The sequence below is a fragment of the Engystomops pustulosus genome, chromosome 9 (assembly GCF_040894005.1).
Source record: "Engystomops pustulosus chromosome 9, aEngPut4.maternal, whole genome shotgun sequence".
Taxonomy (NCBI): Eukaryota; Metazoa; Chordata; class Amphibia; order Anura; family Leptodactylidae; genus Engystomops; species Engystomops pustulosus.
The window spans coordinates 100548894-100566830 of record NC_092419.1 but is presented as its reverse complement, the minus strand read 5'-3'; the positions used below and the strand labels follow the sequence as shown (position 1 = coordinate 100566830).

General features: G+C 38.3%; 1 protein-coding gene across 1 annotated transcript; it reads left to right on the top strand.

Annotated features, from left to right (window-relative positions):
* Positions 1 to 338: 338 nt before the first annotated feature.
* On the top strand, positions 339 to 8970 carry LOC140076946 (beta-1,4-galactosyltransferase galt-1-like). The gene is made up of 2 exons (XM_072123754.1): positions 339 to 474; positions 7550 to 8970. Exon 2 carries the CDS (start codon positions 7570 to 7572, stop codon positions 8869 to 8871), a length of 1302 nt encoding a protein of 433 aa, XP_071979855.1. The 5' UTR covers positions 339 to 474; positions 7550 to 7569; the 3' UTR covers positions 8872 to 8970.
* Positions 8971 to 17937: the final 8967 nt, after the last annotated feature.

Below are 17937 nucleotides of genomic sequence, written 5' to 3'. Positions count from 1 at the left end.
TCCGCCATACATATTAGTTGAAAATCAACTGACTAAAAATATGTTTTCCACATATGAAAATGTGCATTTGGTGCAGCCAACTTTAAATTGATTTTCTGATGGTTAAAAAGTGTGATAGAACTGTCATAGAACTGTATTGGAAAATTAATATTCACCACGGAACACAAAAGAACTGTAAGAACTAATGTTTCCTGAAAATGGCCCCAAACTGTATTAGAAGGGAGTGTAAGGAAAGAAGATTCTATATGCTTGGGCTTATGTGATGCAAAACGTGAAGAAGTATGAGGTATCCAATGTACACAGCACCTCACACCCTATTACCTGGGCTTGTTAAACAAGAAATATCAGACCTGACTGTGAAGCTGGAGACACATGCACTGGGGAGCTATGCTGCTGCAGATAACTACTATTACCATACGACTACTAATATTACTAGAATAAAGAAGTCACCGTGGAGTGTTGTGATCTGACAAGGTAACAGTCTATGGATTCTGTATTATTTATACGTACATTAGCTGATTAATCATTATTTCTTCATTATTATATATTCTCCCTTTTCTTATGCTCTCCTATTAATGGGCGTTTGAAAAATGATGTATGCTTACTAATATACTGCATGTCTTATAATTATTAGAATGTGCCGAATTATTTACGGTAACTCTCTGAAAAGGGAAATTGTGGTGCCAAATAAGATTCACCTTTACCTTTAATACCATATATGAATAATGACCTAACTATGTTTTTTCATTGTCACATTTCTAGAGACATAGCTTATCTATGTTCCTTCCATAAAGGTTTTTTTTTTTTTTTTGCAGAATGATTAAATTAAAAAAACATTTTTTTAATATTTATATTTTTAACATTAATATTTACTATATATTTGTTTTTTTCTGTAAGGGTGAATTAAATATAAGCCATTTATTTAGTATATTCTTTTGTTGTGCTGACACCTGTATTTAGCGAAACCCATTATATTTAGCGAGGATTATATGAGTGGCATTATGGGAGTGGCATATGGCAGTGTGAATGCAGGTGTAAAGCGAATATGGCGATACCAAATATGGGTAGTTTTCAGATTTTTTTACTCAAAATACAAACATCTTTGATGAAAGCAAATTCGGGTCTTGCATTTTCTTAGGCTTGCTTGTGCAACATTTTACAGTTTTCGTGCAATTGCTCCATCAATAAATTTGGTCTAGTTGTAGGTAAAAGAAACAAATCCAGGGGCCACAACGCAGGAATGGGGAGTCAGAGCTAGACAAGTACAACAAGGCAGGTCTATCAATCTGTTTACAAAAAATTCTATTGTATGGTTTTAGACAGTTTTTGTACATTTGTTAACGAATAGTATGAAAAACGAGTGTGACCCCAAAAGTCTGTGCAATAAAATAATGCACTAGAATTTTGATACTGTTTTCAGGTATAAACTAATGCAACTAATAGGAGATGCAAAGCAGGACTGGGCAGTCTTAGATTACACCACATTTATCATCCAGCATCAGATACTTTGATAAATCTGGCCCAGCATAAAAGCCCTCACTTATGCTAAATCTGCTTTAACCCCTTAACAACATGTGACATGCTGGCTGTGGGGGAATGGAGAAGGCTCATAGGCGAAGCCCTCTCTATGCAAGGTTGGCGTTTGCTGCATATTGCAGCAAACACCCACCGGTAACCCCCGCGGTCAGTGCTGGCACCGATCACAGGTATTAAACCTGTAAAAGCCTCCGGCAAAGCCGCCGGAGACATTTAAATCAAAAATGGGACTTTTTCTCATATATTCTGAAAAAGTCCTGTGAGAAACACATACCTTATCGGAAAAAGCATAAAAGGAACAAGAAAAACCCTATGTGCCTAACTAGTCTTGTAAGGAAAGCAATAAGCGAGAAAGATAAAGCGTTTAAGGTGCTAAAACGTGAAGGTAGCGATGAGGCATTACAGGATTATAGAGAGAAAAATAAATCCTGTAAAAAGCAGATAAAGGCCGCAAAAATAGAGACAGAGAAATATTGCCAGGGAGAGCAAAAATAATCCCAAATTATTTTTCAAGTATATAAATGATAAGAAACTAAAAACAGAGAGTGTGGGTCCCCTTAGAAATAACATGGGGGTCATGGTGGAAGGAGATGAGGAAAGGGCCAATCTACTGAATGTCGCCTTCTCAGCTGTCTTTACCCAGGAAAATCCCCTGGTGGAAGACACAATGAGGAATAATGTAAATTCTTTTTATAATGTCAACAGTTTAACCCAGGAAGAGGTACGGCGCCGCCTCGCAACCACTAAGATAGATAAATCACCTGGGCCAGATGGCATACACCCCCGGGTTCTGCATGAATTATGTACGGTGATAGACAAACCGTTATTTTTAATATTTGAAGATTCACTGAGGACTGGTTATGTTCCACAGGAATGGCGCATAGCAAATGTGGTACCAATATACAAAAAAGGATCAAATAGCGATCCTGGAAACTACAGACCCGTGAGTCTAACTGCTGTGGTGGGGAAAATATTTGAGGGGTTTATTAGAGATGCTATTCTGGAGTATCTCACTGTGCACAACCTTATAACCCAGCGTCAGCATGGATTTATGAGAGATCGGTCCTGTCAGACTAATCTGATTGGTTTCTACGAGGAGGTAAGTTCAAGACTGGATCTGGGGGACGCTGTAGATGTTGTATATCTGGACTTTTCAAAGGCATTTGACACCGTGCCACATAAAAGGTTGGTATATAAAATGAGACTGCTGGGAATAGGAGAAAATCTGTGTATTTGGGTAAGTAATTGGCTTAGTGATAGAAAACAGAGGGTGGTCATTAATGGCACATTCTCAGGTGGATGTTACCAGTGGAGTGCCACAGGGGTCAGTATTGGGGCCACTTCTTTTTAATATTTTTATTAATGACCTTGTAGTGGGTTTACACAGCCAAGTTTCAATATTTGCAGATGATACTAAGCTGTGTAAAGTAATAAATACTGAGGTCGATAGTTTAGCATTACAGAGGGATTTGTGGAAGCTTGAGGAGTGGGCAGAGAAATGGTTGATGAGGTTTAATGTAAAGTTATGCACTTGGGCCATGGAAACAAAAAGTATAAGTATGTTCTAAACGGTCAATTACTTAGTAAAACTGGAGCTGAAAAGGACTTGGGGGTATTGGTGGATGGTAAACTTAATTTTAGTGACAAGAGCCAGGCGGCTGCTGCTAAAGCAAATAAAATTATGAGATGTATCAAGAGAGGAATAGATTCTCATGATAAAGACATAGTTTTGCCCTTATACAAATCCCTGGTCAGACCACACATGGAATATTGTGTACAGTTTTGGGCACCAGTGTATAAAAAGAACGGGTGCAGAGGAGAGCAACCAGGATTATTAGTGGAATGGGAGGATTAGAATACAATGACAGATTACAAAATTTGGGATTATTCAGTTTAGAAAAAAGACGACCGAGGGGAGACCTCATTACAATGTACAAATACCTGAATGGACAGTACAAGGATCTCTCCAAAGATCTTTTTATACCTCAGCCTGTGACCAGGACAAGGGGGCATCCTCTACGCCTAGAGGAGAGGCGATTTTACCATCACCATAGACAAAGGTTCTTTACTGTAAGAGCAGTGAGACTGTGGAACTCTCTGCCGCAGGAGGTTGTTATGGCGGACTCTATGTACATGTTCAAGAGTGGCCTGGATGACTTTCTGGAGAGAAAAAATATCACGGGTTATGGGGATAAAACATTTAATTCTTAAAGGTTGGACTTGATGGACTTGCGTCTCCTTCCAGCCTTATATACTATGATACTATGATACTATGGCGGCGCATTGGCGATCGCCGTCCTTCCCGTCATGACATCATCATGACAGGGGGGGGGGGGGCGATCGTCTGCGCACCACCAGGATTTAAATGCCTCCGGCAGCGTTGCCATTACAGCCTCAGGTCTTCAGCAGACCTGAGGCTGTCTGGTTTCTGCAGATGAGCCAGTGGCTCATTGAAACCTTCAATGGAAAAAGTCCATCACAAGCGAGGTTTATACATCCAAATGGAAAGATATTTTATAGGTTTGTGTAAAGGTTAAATCTACAATTCACTTAAAACTTTTGTGTTCTTTGGAACACGTGTATAATAATTATTTAGCCATAAATTTATTTGTACAGGAAGCTGATAGCCAACTAGATAAGAACATTATATCACAAGGTTCACAAGCATCACTAAAACTGCAGAACTTGACCTTGGCGCCTGCTAGTTAACTCCTCAAGAAAATAGGAAACGTTTTCAGAAACGTATTTATAGTATTAGTAGTATTTATAGCCAGTAGATCCTAGAATCCCTTTGACCTTTACAATGCAAAGATTGAAAGCTGATGCATAGACAAAGGGATTTCCATAGAAATACCGATGCGATCGGACCGTGGGCCGCCCCGGTGGGATGGTCCTATGGGTGATGCCACACATGGCGCTTTGAAACCGTTTTTGGTCCGTTTTTAAGCAATCCGTTAAAAACAGCATGCGTTAAAAAAAAAAAAAAAGACATCCGTTTTTTAAAAATGCATGCATTTTTTTTTTTAAACGCATCCGTTTTTGACAGGTTTTCCTAATTTGTGCAATAAAAACGGACAAAAACGCATGAGTTTTTAAAAAACGGATGTCTTTTTAACGCATGCTGTTTTTAACGGATTGCTTAAAAACGGACCAAAAACGGTTTCAAAAGCCATAGGTGCCGTTTTGTCTGCGTTAGCGTTGTATGGTAAACATGAAAAACGCATGCGTGTGACTGCACCCAAAGGCTGGTGGCATGGCTTTGTCTGCCACCGGGGCGGGCCACGGCCCGATCGCATCGGCGTTTCTATGGAAACGCCTGCAATCGGGAATGAGCCGCTGGTGTTTTGCGTTAATTTAAGTAAGCGTTTGAGTGAGGGCGCTGTCCCACGTTGCGTTTGCAATTTAACACAAAACAACGGCGGCTCATACCCGCTCGCAGTCGTTTCCATAGAAACGCCAATGCGATCGGACCGCGGACCGCCCCGGTGGTCGCGGTTTTGTCTGCGTTTGCAAACGCAACGTGGGACAGGGCCCTAAGGGTGATGGCACACGTAGCATTTTGACCGTGTTTTTGACCAGTTTTTAAGCAGTCCATTAAAAAATGCACGCATTTTTTGAAAACGCATCAGTTTCTGACTGGTTTGACCAATCATTTTAGTTTGAATTGCTTAAAAACGGACAAAAACGCGTTCAAAACGCCACGTGTGCCATCACCCTCAGGTTTCAAAGCTGCTTCCACTTCCAGAAATGAAGAAAAACAGATTCAAACCAACCAAACACATGGTAAATATGCACCAAAAACTGACCAAGAACGCACCATGTGACAGAACCCTAAAAGTTGCAAATTTGGGTGCAATTAAGCAAAAAAGTCAAAGAACAAAGGCTGGTGCCACACGCACCGCTTTGTCGGTGTTTGAAAACGCGAACGCAGACAAAGCGGTGCGTGTGGCACCAGCCAAAAGAAAAAAAAAAAAAAAAACCTAAAAAAAAAAACCCTATGCATTTATGAAGAGTATAACACACACATATATATATATATATATATATATACCATAAAAGATGATAAATGCATCACCTACTACGTGGTTTATAGCATCAGGTATCACATTGACACTTAGTAAAATAAAGAGTATGAATACCTGGTCAGTTGTTCAGGAGTTCCAGCGCTATAACTGTCCATGAGTGACTTCTCCCATGTGAGGCTCTACCTGCAATCATTACATGGAGCCTGCCCCATCCCTGTGGGCTCCAGTAATGAAGACACTGCAATGGTATTCCGCTCCCAGAATCTGCTGTTACTGGTATCGGGTAAACACTTATTTTTCTGTACCCATTTGTATCGATGTAACATGGCCACTGATTTTTTTTTCTACACTTCTACGTGGCTGCACAATTTGTCAGGAAACAAACATTTTGTCTGCAAAAATGCACAACCTTTAGGGCGCGTTCACGCAATGTTTTAGGCTCTCTATTCACTTTTTTTTTTAATTGCATCCACATCCACTGGGTTTGCCTTCAAGAACTGCTTCAAAAGCCTGAATAAAACCTACGTGTAAAAACATCCCGAAAGGCCCCATTGTCTATTTTATAAAAATGTGTGCCTTTTGGACATGAAAGTTTTGTCCTGTAAATGAGCCCTAAGGTGAAGCATTTTCACGCTTAATGTTCTATGTACAGACAGATAAGTGCTGGGAATGGAAATATGTTACCAGAAAATCTGGTTCTTAAAGTTCCTATTCTAGACGGATATATAACACTCTACGCTGGTGAGTGAGGTTCTCAAGCTTTGTGAGGAAGTAATGAGGTGAGAGGTGATGGCTATACTTCATCTCTTATTTACTCTGCAGAATAGTCCAAGGCTCTGAAACAGCCATGTTATTCTAATCCTGGATAAGCCCTTTAAATTGCACCAGAATTCTCAGTCCAACACTGGATGATAAATCTGGCATAGATTGAGACTTCCTATTCTAACTTTATAGCACCTATTAGTTGGCTCAGTTTACACCAGACAGTGTGCCGAAAATTTAGACCTCTTTAAAAGATTTTTTTGTCATAATCTTCCCTTTCAACAATGCCAAATACATGTGTCTAAAGCACTTCCAATTTACATTAGATTCATTATCCATGCCCTTTTGTTGGATAAGATTGTCTAGATAAAATGTTAATGTGGTACAAGACACTTAAAGGGGTTGTCCAGAGTTTGAAAAACATGGCTGCTTTCTTGTGAAAACAGCACCACACCTGAGCAGAGTTTGTACTGTATTGCAGCGAAACTGTATAGAGATGAATGGAGCTTGGTTTCAATACCACACACTAACCATGGTTAGGAGAGGAGCTGCTTGTGGAAGAAAGTGACGCGGCCTGAAAAGAATCTAGTGATTGGGCATTTTTAGTACATTTTTTCATGTGGCAGTTTAAGGGCCATAACTTTTATTTTTTTGTGTGCTGCCTTAAAAATTGTGTGTGTTTTTTTACGTTATATGTCCCCCATGAGGTCATAAAAGACCCCTGGGGGACATTTCGCTCCTAATAGGTGGCGAGTCGGCTGGACCTCTCTTCATACGTCCTCTAACTGCCCCCATAGGATAGCCAGAAACTGAATAAAAAGGTTTTTATTGTGCAAAAGAAGTAAAACTTAAATATGATATTGTCGTAATAATCTTGATCAACATGCTTTCCATAACACACACTGGAAGCTGTAACAGGAAAACCTAAAAACAATGATGAAAAGTTGCAATAAAATTTATGTGCTTGATAAAAGTTGTGTCTTTTGAAATGTGATGATGAGAAAACTATAAAAGTTGCTTGGTCATTAAAGGGGTTTTCTAATCTCCATGGCTATTTGTCACCCATAACCGATCCAAAGAGATCTTACACACAGACCTTATATAGATCTTCTGATTTAATTTTCTATATAATTGCAAATTACTTTCCAATTAGTTTGATGAAAGTTTTAATATTGTTTATTAATTATGTCTCCTTTTATTTTTCTTATTTTTTTTTTCACCTTAAGATTCGGAGACCCCCACAACAATGTACAAGCACTTAAGAAAGATCCTGTTATCTCTGTCTGTACTTATGACTTTCACCTTTCTGCTGGGAGTTCTAAGAAGCAGTTTTCTGATGACTCCATTTGTGACTAAGAGAGTCCTGTTCACCGGTTGTGAAGGCAGGCTCAGTACCGACACAATCACAGCACTGGGGGACAACCGGACATTCATCCTATCCCCTTACTATGACAACAGAGATGGCAGGTCTATGGTGCGGATCCTCAGCATCATCCACCATCGAGAGGTGAAGGAGCTCTATTGTTATTTCTGTTGCCCTACAGATAAGAGCGTGCATGTATCTCAAGCAGTCATCGACATGCACAGTGATCGCTTTGACTTTCCCTACGTCACAGCAGACCTTTTATGTGAGGAGCCACCAGACTGCAAGGCCGAGTACATAACCGTCCACACGTCAACATCGGGAAAACTAACACAATTACCCTTGTTCCAAATACAAAACCAACACATAAAACCATTCTCAGCCAATTTCACGGTCTGCATTTCCACCATGTTTGGGAATTTCAGCAATGTCTTGCAATTCATTCAGAGCATGGAGATGTATCGGATCCTGGGGGCACAACGGGTCATGATTTACCTGAACAGTTGCAGCCCCCAAATGGCAAAAGCTATGTGGTATTATGTTGCAAAAGGAGTCCTTGAGGTGGTAGACTGGCCAATCCAGCGTTACCTCAGGCCTGCCAAAGCCTGGCACCATTCAGTGGATCCTAAAGATATTGGTTATTATGGTCAGCTCCCCACACTCAATGACTGCATCTACAGGAATATGTATAGGTCTAAGTTTGTTCTCCTCAATGATATTGATGAGATTATTCTGCCATTTACGCACATGTCTTGGGACACCATGATGGAAAGTCTCCAAAAACAATATCCAAGCATTGGCATCTTTCTTTTTGAAAATCACATTTTTCCTCAGACTGTACCAGTTGACAGAAACTTCGCAAAAACTTCATCATGGAAGAAAGTCCAGGGACATAATATCCTCAAATATGTCCATCGTGAACCAGACAGATCAGACTATTTCAATGCCCGGAAGATGATTCTGGATCCCAGGAAGGTCATCCAAACATCTGTTCATTCTGTTTTGAAAAGTCATGGAGCTCAAATGGAAGTCCCACTGAAAACGGCCTTGGTTTATCACTGCAGAGGACCTCTTCAGAAGCATTTACCAAAGTCTTCACTAATAGAAGACAAAACAATATGGAAGCATAATGCCTCGCTTATCAAAAACGTTAATAATGTCCTAAATGAAATGCAGCATCTGTGACTGAAATCATCCACACATGGGTCGGAAGTTATTGATGGCCAACACGATGAGCACTTGCCCTGGCTACTGAGCTTAGAAGACGTAGAGACTGAGTGGAAGCTTTGACGGATTCTGTTTGCATCTCCATGCATAAAGACTACAGATTCTGCATACATTTCTTGTTTACAATAATTTTTTTAATTGCATATTGCAATTTGTTACTTGTGTTTTTTCATTCTGTTGGTCATGATTAAATGTACTCGGGCCTTTTCCCAAGGGCTATATCCACTAGCAGCAGTCATGTGTTTTTTACACTGCTTTTTCAATTAATCATAGCCTAAAATTCCTTTCTATTGCTTTGAAACCTGGAACTGTAGGGACATATTGTGACAAACACAAATGTGTAAATGTGACAATTACCGTTTGGATGTTTGACAGCTAAAATCCCTGCAAATAATTTTATCTTCATTGATAGGTACAAGCCGCACAAAAAAAAAAAAACCCTCAAAAATAATTGTTGGGGAATTTTACGGGTTATATTGCTGCAGTTATACCTCGCTCATTTCATTTCCTTCAACTATTGCATGTAGATTGACCAGATCGTGAGGGCACTGACAGCAGGTTCTGAATGACACACATATTTCTAAGATCGCTATATACCCAAGTTATTATGCATGAAAAACCTTTGTCACAAATGTTTGATTTCTACATACATTGTTGTTATCCTTTTCAAAGTGGTGCTTCACCGAATGGGTTATTTAAACCTCCAGTTTACATACAGAATGTGGTTTAAGAAGTCTCCGATATTCAGTTGACCTAGATCCAGGTGTCATTTTAAAGATAAGAATATCAGGTTTAGGCTACATTCACACGAACGTATGGTGGACGTATATACGGCGTATATACGTCCCCCATACACTTCTATGGGCTCACGGCCCTGTACGGTGCAGCACACGTGCGGCACGGTACCGCTCCGTAGAAAGATAGGACAATGTCCTATCTTTCTACGTAATATGGCGCTGTATATTGCTATGGAGAGGGGCGGCAGTGAGCTGCGCTCATCCCCTGCTCCTCTCCGCAGCGCCGATGTATGCCCGCCGTACTACGGTAAGGCAGGCATACATCGTGTGAATGTAGCCTTAAAATGCACCAGGATCACAGTTCTCTGTGCTGTTGAGTCAGAGATACAGGCATCTTATGAAAGCTGCAAAAATAGATCCAATCCCAAACTATGTGATACATATATTATGCACTTGTTGTTCCTGCGCCAGCATATGACAAGGTCTGTGCCCCTCCGATTCCTGACGTGTAGGAGAAAATAATCACAGTTGCCAGCGATTCACTAGCAATTGCAACTAATTCAGGGATTTCATTCCTATATCTTCAACCGCTTATTTTTCTAGTGCATTTTGAAATCAGAGATTATTTTTCTGTAAAATGAAATATTTTAAGCGTTATAGAGTATAAAATAGATAAAAAGAACGTAAATCCAGCAACCAGGCGTTCAAATCTTGCGGTAAAACTTCTGTTTATTTCATCATTAAAAAAGGTACCATATAGTAGACATCTGACGTGTTTTGAACTCCCAAGAGTTCTTAGTCATAGACAAGGTTCTAACAAGTAAATGCAATCGTTATAAAGACATTTGTAACGGAAGTAAGTAACGGGCAAGTAATTAGTCACGTCATTGATCCAGGTGGTAAGAGGAAGAAAGACAAAAGGGGATAGGATGGAATGGAAAACATAGGGAAATGCACAAACCACCGTACAATGAATATGTATAGTTAAGATTTACAGAAAACACAATTAGTATATATACATAAGATCATTTTTCAGGTTTAAACCATATGGAAATCTGGTTTGCATAGTCAGTATCCAGTATGCCTCTCTGTTACGCAAGGCTTTAACCCAATCTCCACCTCTTTTTGGTCGTTTAACCCTTTCTATGGGAATAACTGTTAATTGTGAAGTTTCACCATTATGTATGTCCCTACAGTGTTTAGATACTGTTGATATATGTCGAGAGTGTTCACTGGAGGGAAGAGATTGAATGCGGGTTTGTGATATATGTTCTGCAATTCTGGTTTTGAGACTTCGTTTTGTGCTCCCTATATACTGTAGCGAACATGAAGTACAAGTGATAGAATACACTACGTAAGTGGTATTGCAATTTATAAAAGACTGTATTCTGTGTTCCATATTATTTTGTAGAGATGAGACTAGTTGAGTCTTCTGTACATATTTACAAATGGAACAACGTATTGATGCACATTTAAAGCTTCCTTTGAGAGTTAACCAGGTATTCGGTTTCTGAGTGGAATTAAATAAATTTGGGGACAATACATCTCCTAGCGTGGCAGAGTTTCTTGCAGAGAAACGACACCCTGGTTTGAGTATGTCATGTAGAATAGGATCTTGAAATAATATAGGTAAATGTTTCTTAATGATATTTGTTACTTGATAATATTGATTGGTATATTCAGTAGAGAAAGTGAGTTTGTTAGTGGTGTTTGAAGTCTGTTTAGGTTTGGTGTTAAAAAGTAAATCTGATCGGGATTTAGAGGACAGGTTCTCTCTAGTACGTCGTATTAGTGTTTTGTTATAGCCTCTGTCATGTAATCGTTGCGTTATCTGCATGGATGTTTGCTGATATTGGTTATCTGTAGTACATATACGTTTCGCTCGTGTGAATTCTCCCTTAGGGAGGTTTTTCACCACATGTGGTGGATGGCAACTGTTTGCATGTAGTAAGGTATTACCTGCAGTTGGTTTGCGATATAGACTACATGTTATGTTGTGACTTTGAGGAAAACCCGTTAGACATAGATCTAGAAATGTTATGGTGGTAGGGGAATAAGAGAAAGTGAATTGGATGTTGTAATTGTTGGTATTGAGATAGTTGATAAAGGTAGTGATTTCTTCTTCTTTTCCTTTCCATATCATGAGACAATCGTCAATAAAGCGCCCGTACCATTTGATGTTAGATGTGTACGGGTTATGTATAGAATATATGAACTCCTCTTCGAACCAAGACATGAAGAGGTTCGCAAGGGATGGAGAAAACCTAGAGCCCATTGGGCAACCTTGTTTCTGAAGAAAAAAATCACCATCAAAAGAAAAAAAGTTATTGGTAAGTAAGAAAAATAGTGTATCTAGTATAAACTGAATTTGAGATTTTGAAAAAAGACTATTTCTCTAAATGATGTTGTACTGAAATGATGGCTAAATTGTGTGGTATACAAGTATACAAGGAAATTACATCACATGTAACCCAAAAAAACTGATCGCTCCAAGTGAATGAGTCCATAATTTTTAATACTTCAAAGGAATCTTTGATGAACGCTGGGGTTCTTGTGACGAATGGCTGTAAGATGTTATCTAACCATGTGGAAGTGAATTCTAGTAGAGATCCAGTACCAGAGATGATGGGACGCATCGGTGGGGGAAATGTGTTTTTATGATATTTCGGAAGGGCATAAAAAATGGCCATATTAGGAAAATCTGGAACAAAAGTTTCTTGGGTTTTCTTATCCAAGATTCCTAAGGCGATGCCGTCTTGTAAAAGTTTGGTGAGTCTTTCTGCTATCTTTTTTGTAGGGTCATTTTTCAAAGGTTGGTATACATTCTTGTCCAGTAGTAATTTTCTGCATTCTTGTGCATATAAGTCAGTGTCCAATATGATAATACAACCTCCTTTGTCTGAGTTTCGAATTTTTATGTTGGGATTATTTTTTAAATCCTTCATTGCTATCATCTCAGCATGAGTAAGGTTGTTTTTTGATACGGATGTAGACTTTCTTGACAGATCAGCAAGATCTCTTTCCACACACGTTTGAAAGGTGTCCATAATAGAGACTCTGGATTGAATAGGGTAAAAACCTGAATTGGGTACCCTTATGATGTTGGATAAATTAACCTGGGTTTCAGGTGAGGGGCTGAAATTCTCTTGTAGGTCAAGTAATTGCATAACAGTAACTTGTTCATTGAAATTTTTAATTTTTTCAAAAGAAGCAGTCCCTTGAAGATTGAAAAAATTATTTTCTTTTGTTAGTTGTGTGGTGTCCGGCTAAGCTATAACCGTTTGAAAAAAGTGTTTTTTAACGGTTAAAAGTCTTATAAATTTATTCACATCCTTTACCGTTTGATATAAATTCATGTTTGTAGACGGAATAAAATTTAAACCTTTAGACAGAAGTTTTATTTGGACATCAGATAAAATGCAAGCAGATAAATTTACTACTGAAAGATTATTATTTTCATTTTTTTCAGAAAGATTAGTATTTGTTATTTCTGTTTTTTGTTGTTGTAATTCTTCTTTGAATCGGGTCTGGTTATGTTTTCTTCCGGATCTGCGACTGCGTTTCTGTTTTTGTCGCGGTTGTGTATCAGGTCGTTTTTTGAACCCCTTCTGGTTTGCATGCCTTGGAAAGAAACATTTTTCTGAGCATTAGTGTTTTCTGAATCGGAAATATCTGTGTAAGTATCCGATGTGTCAATATCCAATGAACTATTTGAGGTTTTGTAATTTCTATTTGTTCTATTTTTCAATATTGATCTCGGATGCTTAAAGGATTTCCAGGTGTATACTTTATTTTGATTAAAGTCCCTGAGATCTCTCTCAAACTTGTTTTTTTTAGTTGTTGTGATGGTATCTTCCAGTTTCTGTAATGTGAGATTTAGTTTAGTTTGGAGATCATTAAACTCAGGTGTGCTCTGATATCTGGTAAGCTCTTGTTGTAATGTTTCTATTTTGGTGTTAAACTCAGTGAGTTTAGTTTCTTCTTGTTTAATAATTAAGGAAATCAATTTTAATGAACAGTCCGATAAAATCCTTTGCCATTCGTTCAAAAAAGTGTCATTATATTGGTTGGTGGGAAGCTTCAAAATTCTTAACCCCCTTGGTATCATATTGTTCTCTATGTATTTTGTGAGGGTTATTGAATCCCACCAGACTTTCAATTGTGAAGTCATGGTTTTATCCAAGTCATACATAATGTTTTTTAAAGTACGTTCAGGAGGGTTAACATTCACTTTAATGGAAAACAACTCTTTGGCTTTGTTCAGACGGTCCTGATTAGTTGGACCGAGGAAAAAAGGGGACGGTAAGATATTGGAGTCCGACATGTTAGATGTATTTGACTGTGACATTAGCCCGTGATAAAGAAGTTTTATTATGAAAATATCTGTATTAAACGATAGTATTAGTGATGGCCATTTGTCAAAATTATTCGTTAGACACGGAAAAATTCCACTGTATATGTGTAGAGAGAATTTACTGAAGGGGAGCACGAAAAAACTGTGCGGCAAAATATACAAAAGAAAAAATATAGTAAATCAGCTCACCCTCCTGTGGCCATACATCAAGTGCCGGTGCACAGATATGCTGAGCCGGATCAGTGTATTATAGGGACTATAATCAAAATAAAGTATACACCTGGAAATCCTTTAAGCATCCGAGATCAATATTGAAAAATAGAACAAATAGAAATTACAAAACCTCAAATAGTTCATTGGATATTGACACATCGGATACTTACACAGATATTTCCGATTCAGAAAACACTAATGCTCAGAAAAATGTTTCTTTCCAAGGCATGCAAACCAGAAGGGGTTCAAAAAACGACCTGATACACAACCGCGACAAAAACAGAAACGCAGTCGCAGATCCGGAAGAAAACATAACCAGACCCGATTCAAAGAAGAATTACAACAACAAAAAACAGAAATAACAAATACTAATCTTTCTGAAAAAAATGAAAATAATAATCTTTCAGTAGTAAATTTATCTGCTTGCATTTTATCTGATGTCCAAATAAAACTTCTGTCTAAAGGTTTAAATTTTATTCCGTCTACAAACATGAATTTATATCAAACGGTAAAGGATGTGAATAAATTTATAAGACTTTTAACCGTTAAAAAACACTTTTTTCAAACGGTTATAGCTTAGCCGGACACCACACAACTAACAAAAGAAAATAATTTTTTCAATCTTCAAGGGACTGCTTCTTTTGAAAAAATTAAAAATTTCAATGAACAAGTTACTGTTATGCAATTACTTGACCTACAAGAGAATTTCAGCCCCTCACCTGAAACCCAGGTTAATTTATCCAACATCATAAGGGTACCCAATTCAGGTTTTTACCCTATTCAATCCAGAGTCTCTATTATGGACACCTTTCAAACGTGTGTGGAAAGAGATCTTGCTGATCTGTCAAGAAAGTCTACATCCGTATCAAAAAACAACCTTACTCATGCTGAGATGATAGCAATGAAGGATTTAAAAAATAATCCCAACATAAAAATTCGAAACTCAGACAAAGGAGGTTGTATTATCATATTGGACACTGACTTATATGCACAAGAATGCAGAAAATTACTACTGGACAAGAATGTATACCAACCTTTGAAAAATGACCCTACAAAAAAGATAGCAGAAAGACTCACCAAACTTTTACAAGACGGCATCGCCTTAGGAATCTTGGATAAGAAAACCCAAGAAACTTTTGTTCCAGATTTTCCTAATATGGCCATTTTTTATGCCCTTCCGAAATATCATAAAAACACATTTCCCCCACCGATGCGTCCCATCATCTCTGGTACTGGATCTCTACTAGAATTCACTTCCACATGGTTAGATAACATCTTACAGCCATTCGTCACAAGAACCCCAGCGTTCATCAAAGATTCCTTTGAAGTATTAAAAATTATGGACTCATTCACTTGGAGCGATCAGTTTTTTTGGGTTACATGTGATGTAATTTCCTTGTATACTTGTATACCACACAATTTAGCCATCATTTCAGTACAACATCATTTAGAGAAATAGTCTTTTTTCAAAATCTCAAATTCAGTTTATACTAGATACACTATTTTTCTTACTTACCAATAACTTTTTTTCTTTTGATGGTGATTTTTTTCTTCAGAAACAAGGTTGCCCAATGGGCTCTAGGTTTTCTCCATCCCTTGCGAACCTCTTCATGTCTTGGTTCGAAGAGGAGTTCATATATTCTATACATAACCCGTACACATCTAACATCAAATGGTACGGGCGCTTTATTGACGATTGTCTCATGATATGGAAAGGAAAAGAAGAAGAAATCACTACCTTTATCAACTATCTCAATACCAACAATTACAACATCCAATTCACTTTCTCTTATTCCCCTACCACCATAACATTTCTAGATCTATGTCTAACGGGTTTTCCTCAAAGTCACAACATAACATGTAGTCTATATCGCAAACCAACTGCAGGTAATACCTTACTACATGCAAACAGTTGCCATCCACCACATGTGGTGAAAAACCTCCCTAAGGGAGAATTCACACGAGCGAAACGTATATGTACTACAGATAACCAATATCAGCAAACATCCATGCAGATAACGCAACGATTACATGACAGAGGCTATAACAAAACACTAATACGACGTACTAGAGAGAACCTGTCCTCTAAATCCCGATCAGATTTACTTTTTAACACCAAACCTAAACAGACTTCAAACACCACTAACAAACTCACTTTCTCTACTGAATATACCAATCAATATTATCAAGTAACAAATATCATTAAGAAACATTTACCTATATTATTTCAAGATCCTATTCTACATGACATACTCAAAACCTACCAAAGAAAAAAGCCATTCCAACCAAAAAATGCAAAATATAATTAAATCTTTATTAGAAATTCACATGGTACATTAATTAAAAACGGAAAAACAAGCTGATCACAAGAAAGCGGGAGAACAAGGACACTACATATAATCAGACAAAAATTGCAGGATGATGGGTAAGGGTAGGTGCTGCCCTCTTACGAATTAATTTTAGGGGGATAACCTATGAGTCCATGGACATAAGTGTCTATAAAATGATAAATGTATGACTACCACAGCATAGTGCCTAACATAAACTGGACATATCTTAGACACATAGATGGAAATATTAGTCATCAGAATTACATAATAGTAATATTGCACATACCCATTGTGAGCAGTTCTCTGCCGTCTGACACAAAATGCCCCGACGCGCGTTTCGGCGCTAGCCTTCGTCTGGGGGTAATGTGTGGCAAGAGTACCTGGGTTTTTAAAAGAAGCACTACCCAATGATGAAGAGGCCAAAACGCCTCCATACCCGTCAAAGGATGTCATTTCCGGTCCGCGTTATTGAGCGCACTCCAACCGGAAGGGACAACCCCCCCACCCGCATCCCGCCCAGAACACGTGACCCGCTGCGTGATGGTGACGTCACGGCAGGACACGTGATGCGGGCGCTGGATCAGGTGATCGGGGGGCGTCTACCACCGAGCGTGTGCGCTGCCGATCGGAATTTTGACAGGTATAGTGATCACCATACTACTAAAAAGGGATCCAATGTGTTTACATAGGGGGAGTAAAAGAAATGGTGAAACTACTTTTTGCCATATATACCTATCTTTCCAATCTTAATCAAAATAAATATTTATATTTATACCAATTTATACCAATGGGTTCAGCCAAAGGAAAAGCCCAAGTTATCTTATTTCATATAAAATCCATAACATTTCTTTAAAAATTGTAAAGTGCATAATGTTATCCAAAAAAAACATGTAATAATGATGTAAATATACAACTATGTAAAAATAAAGTGCAACAGTGACTGTGATATACATGTGTATGTAGAGTAGAAAGTGCATAATATTATCCAAACATGCATTAATTGCATAGTATAAAAGTGTGTGGATATAATAAAGTGCAGCAGTGACTATGACATGCATGTGTGTATGTTAAATACACCAAAAATAATGTAGAGGAGTGCAGCGCATTGCTCTGCTACTCAGAGCAATGTACTGCACAAAAAAAGTGTCGGAAAAAGATGTGTAATGCAAAATAGTGCATTGATAGTGCATTAGAATGAAACAAAAGTAGTAAAACTGAACTTAAAAATCCAAGTGTGCAGAAACTTGATTTATATAGTGTCTAAAATGATATAAATGTGAGGGATATCCACCGGAGTGGTGGATTTTGCGAAAAGTCATGTTTGCATTGAGAGGTGAAAAGAAAGAGGGATATATGTAAGGGATATCCACCAAAAGTGGAACTTGTAAGA

Coding starts and splice junctions, on each gene's coding strand:
- LOC140076946 (XM_072123754.1), top strand. CDS start 7,570: ATGTACAAGCACTTAAGAAAGATCCTGTTATCTCTGTCTGTACTTATG.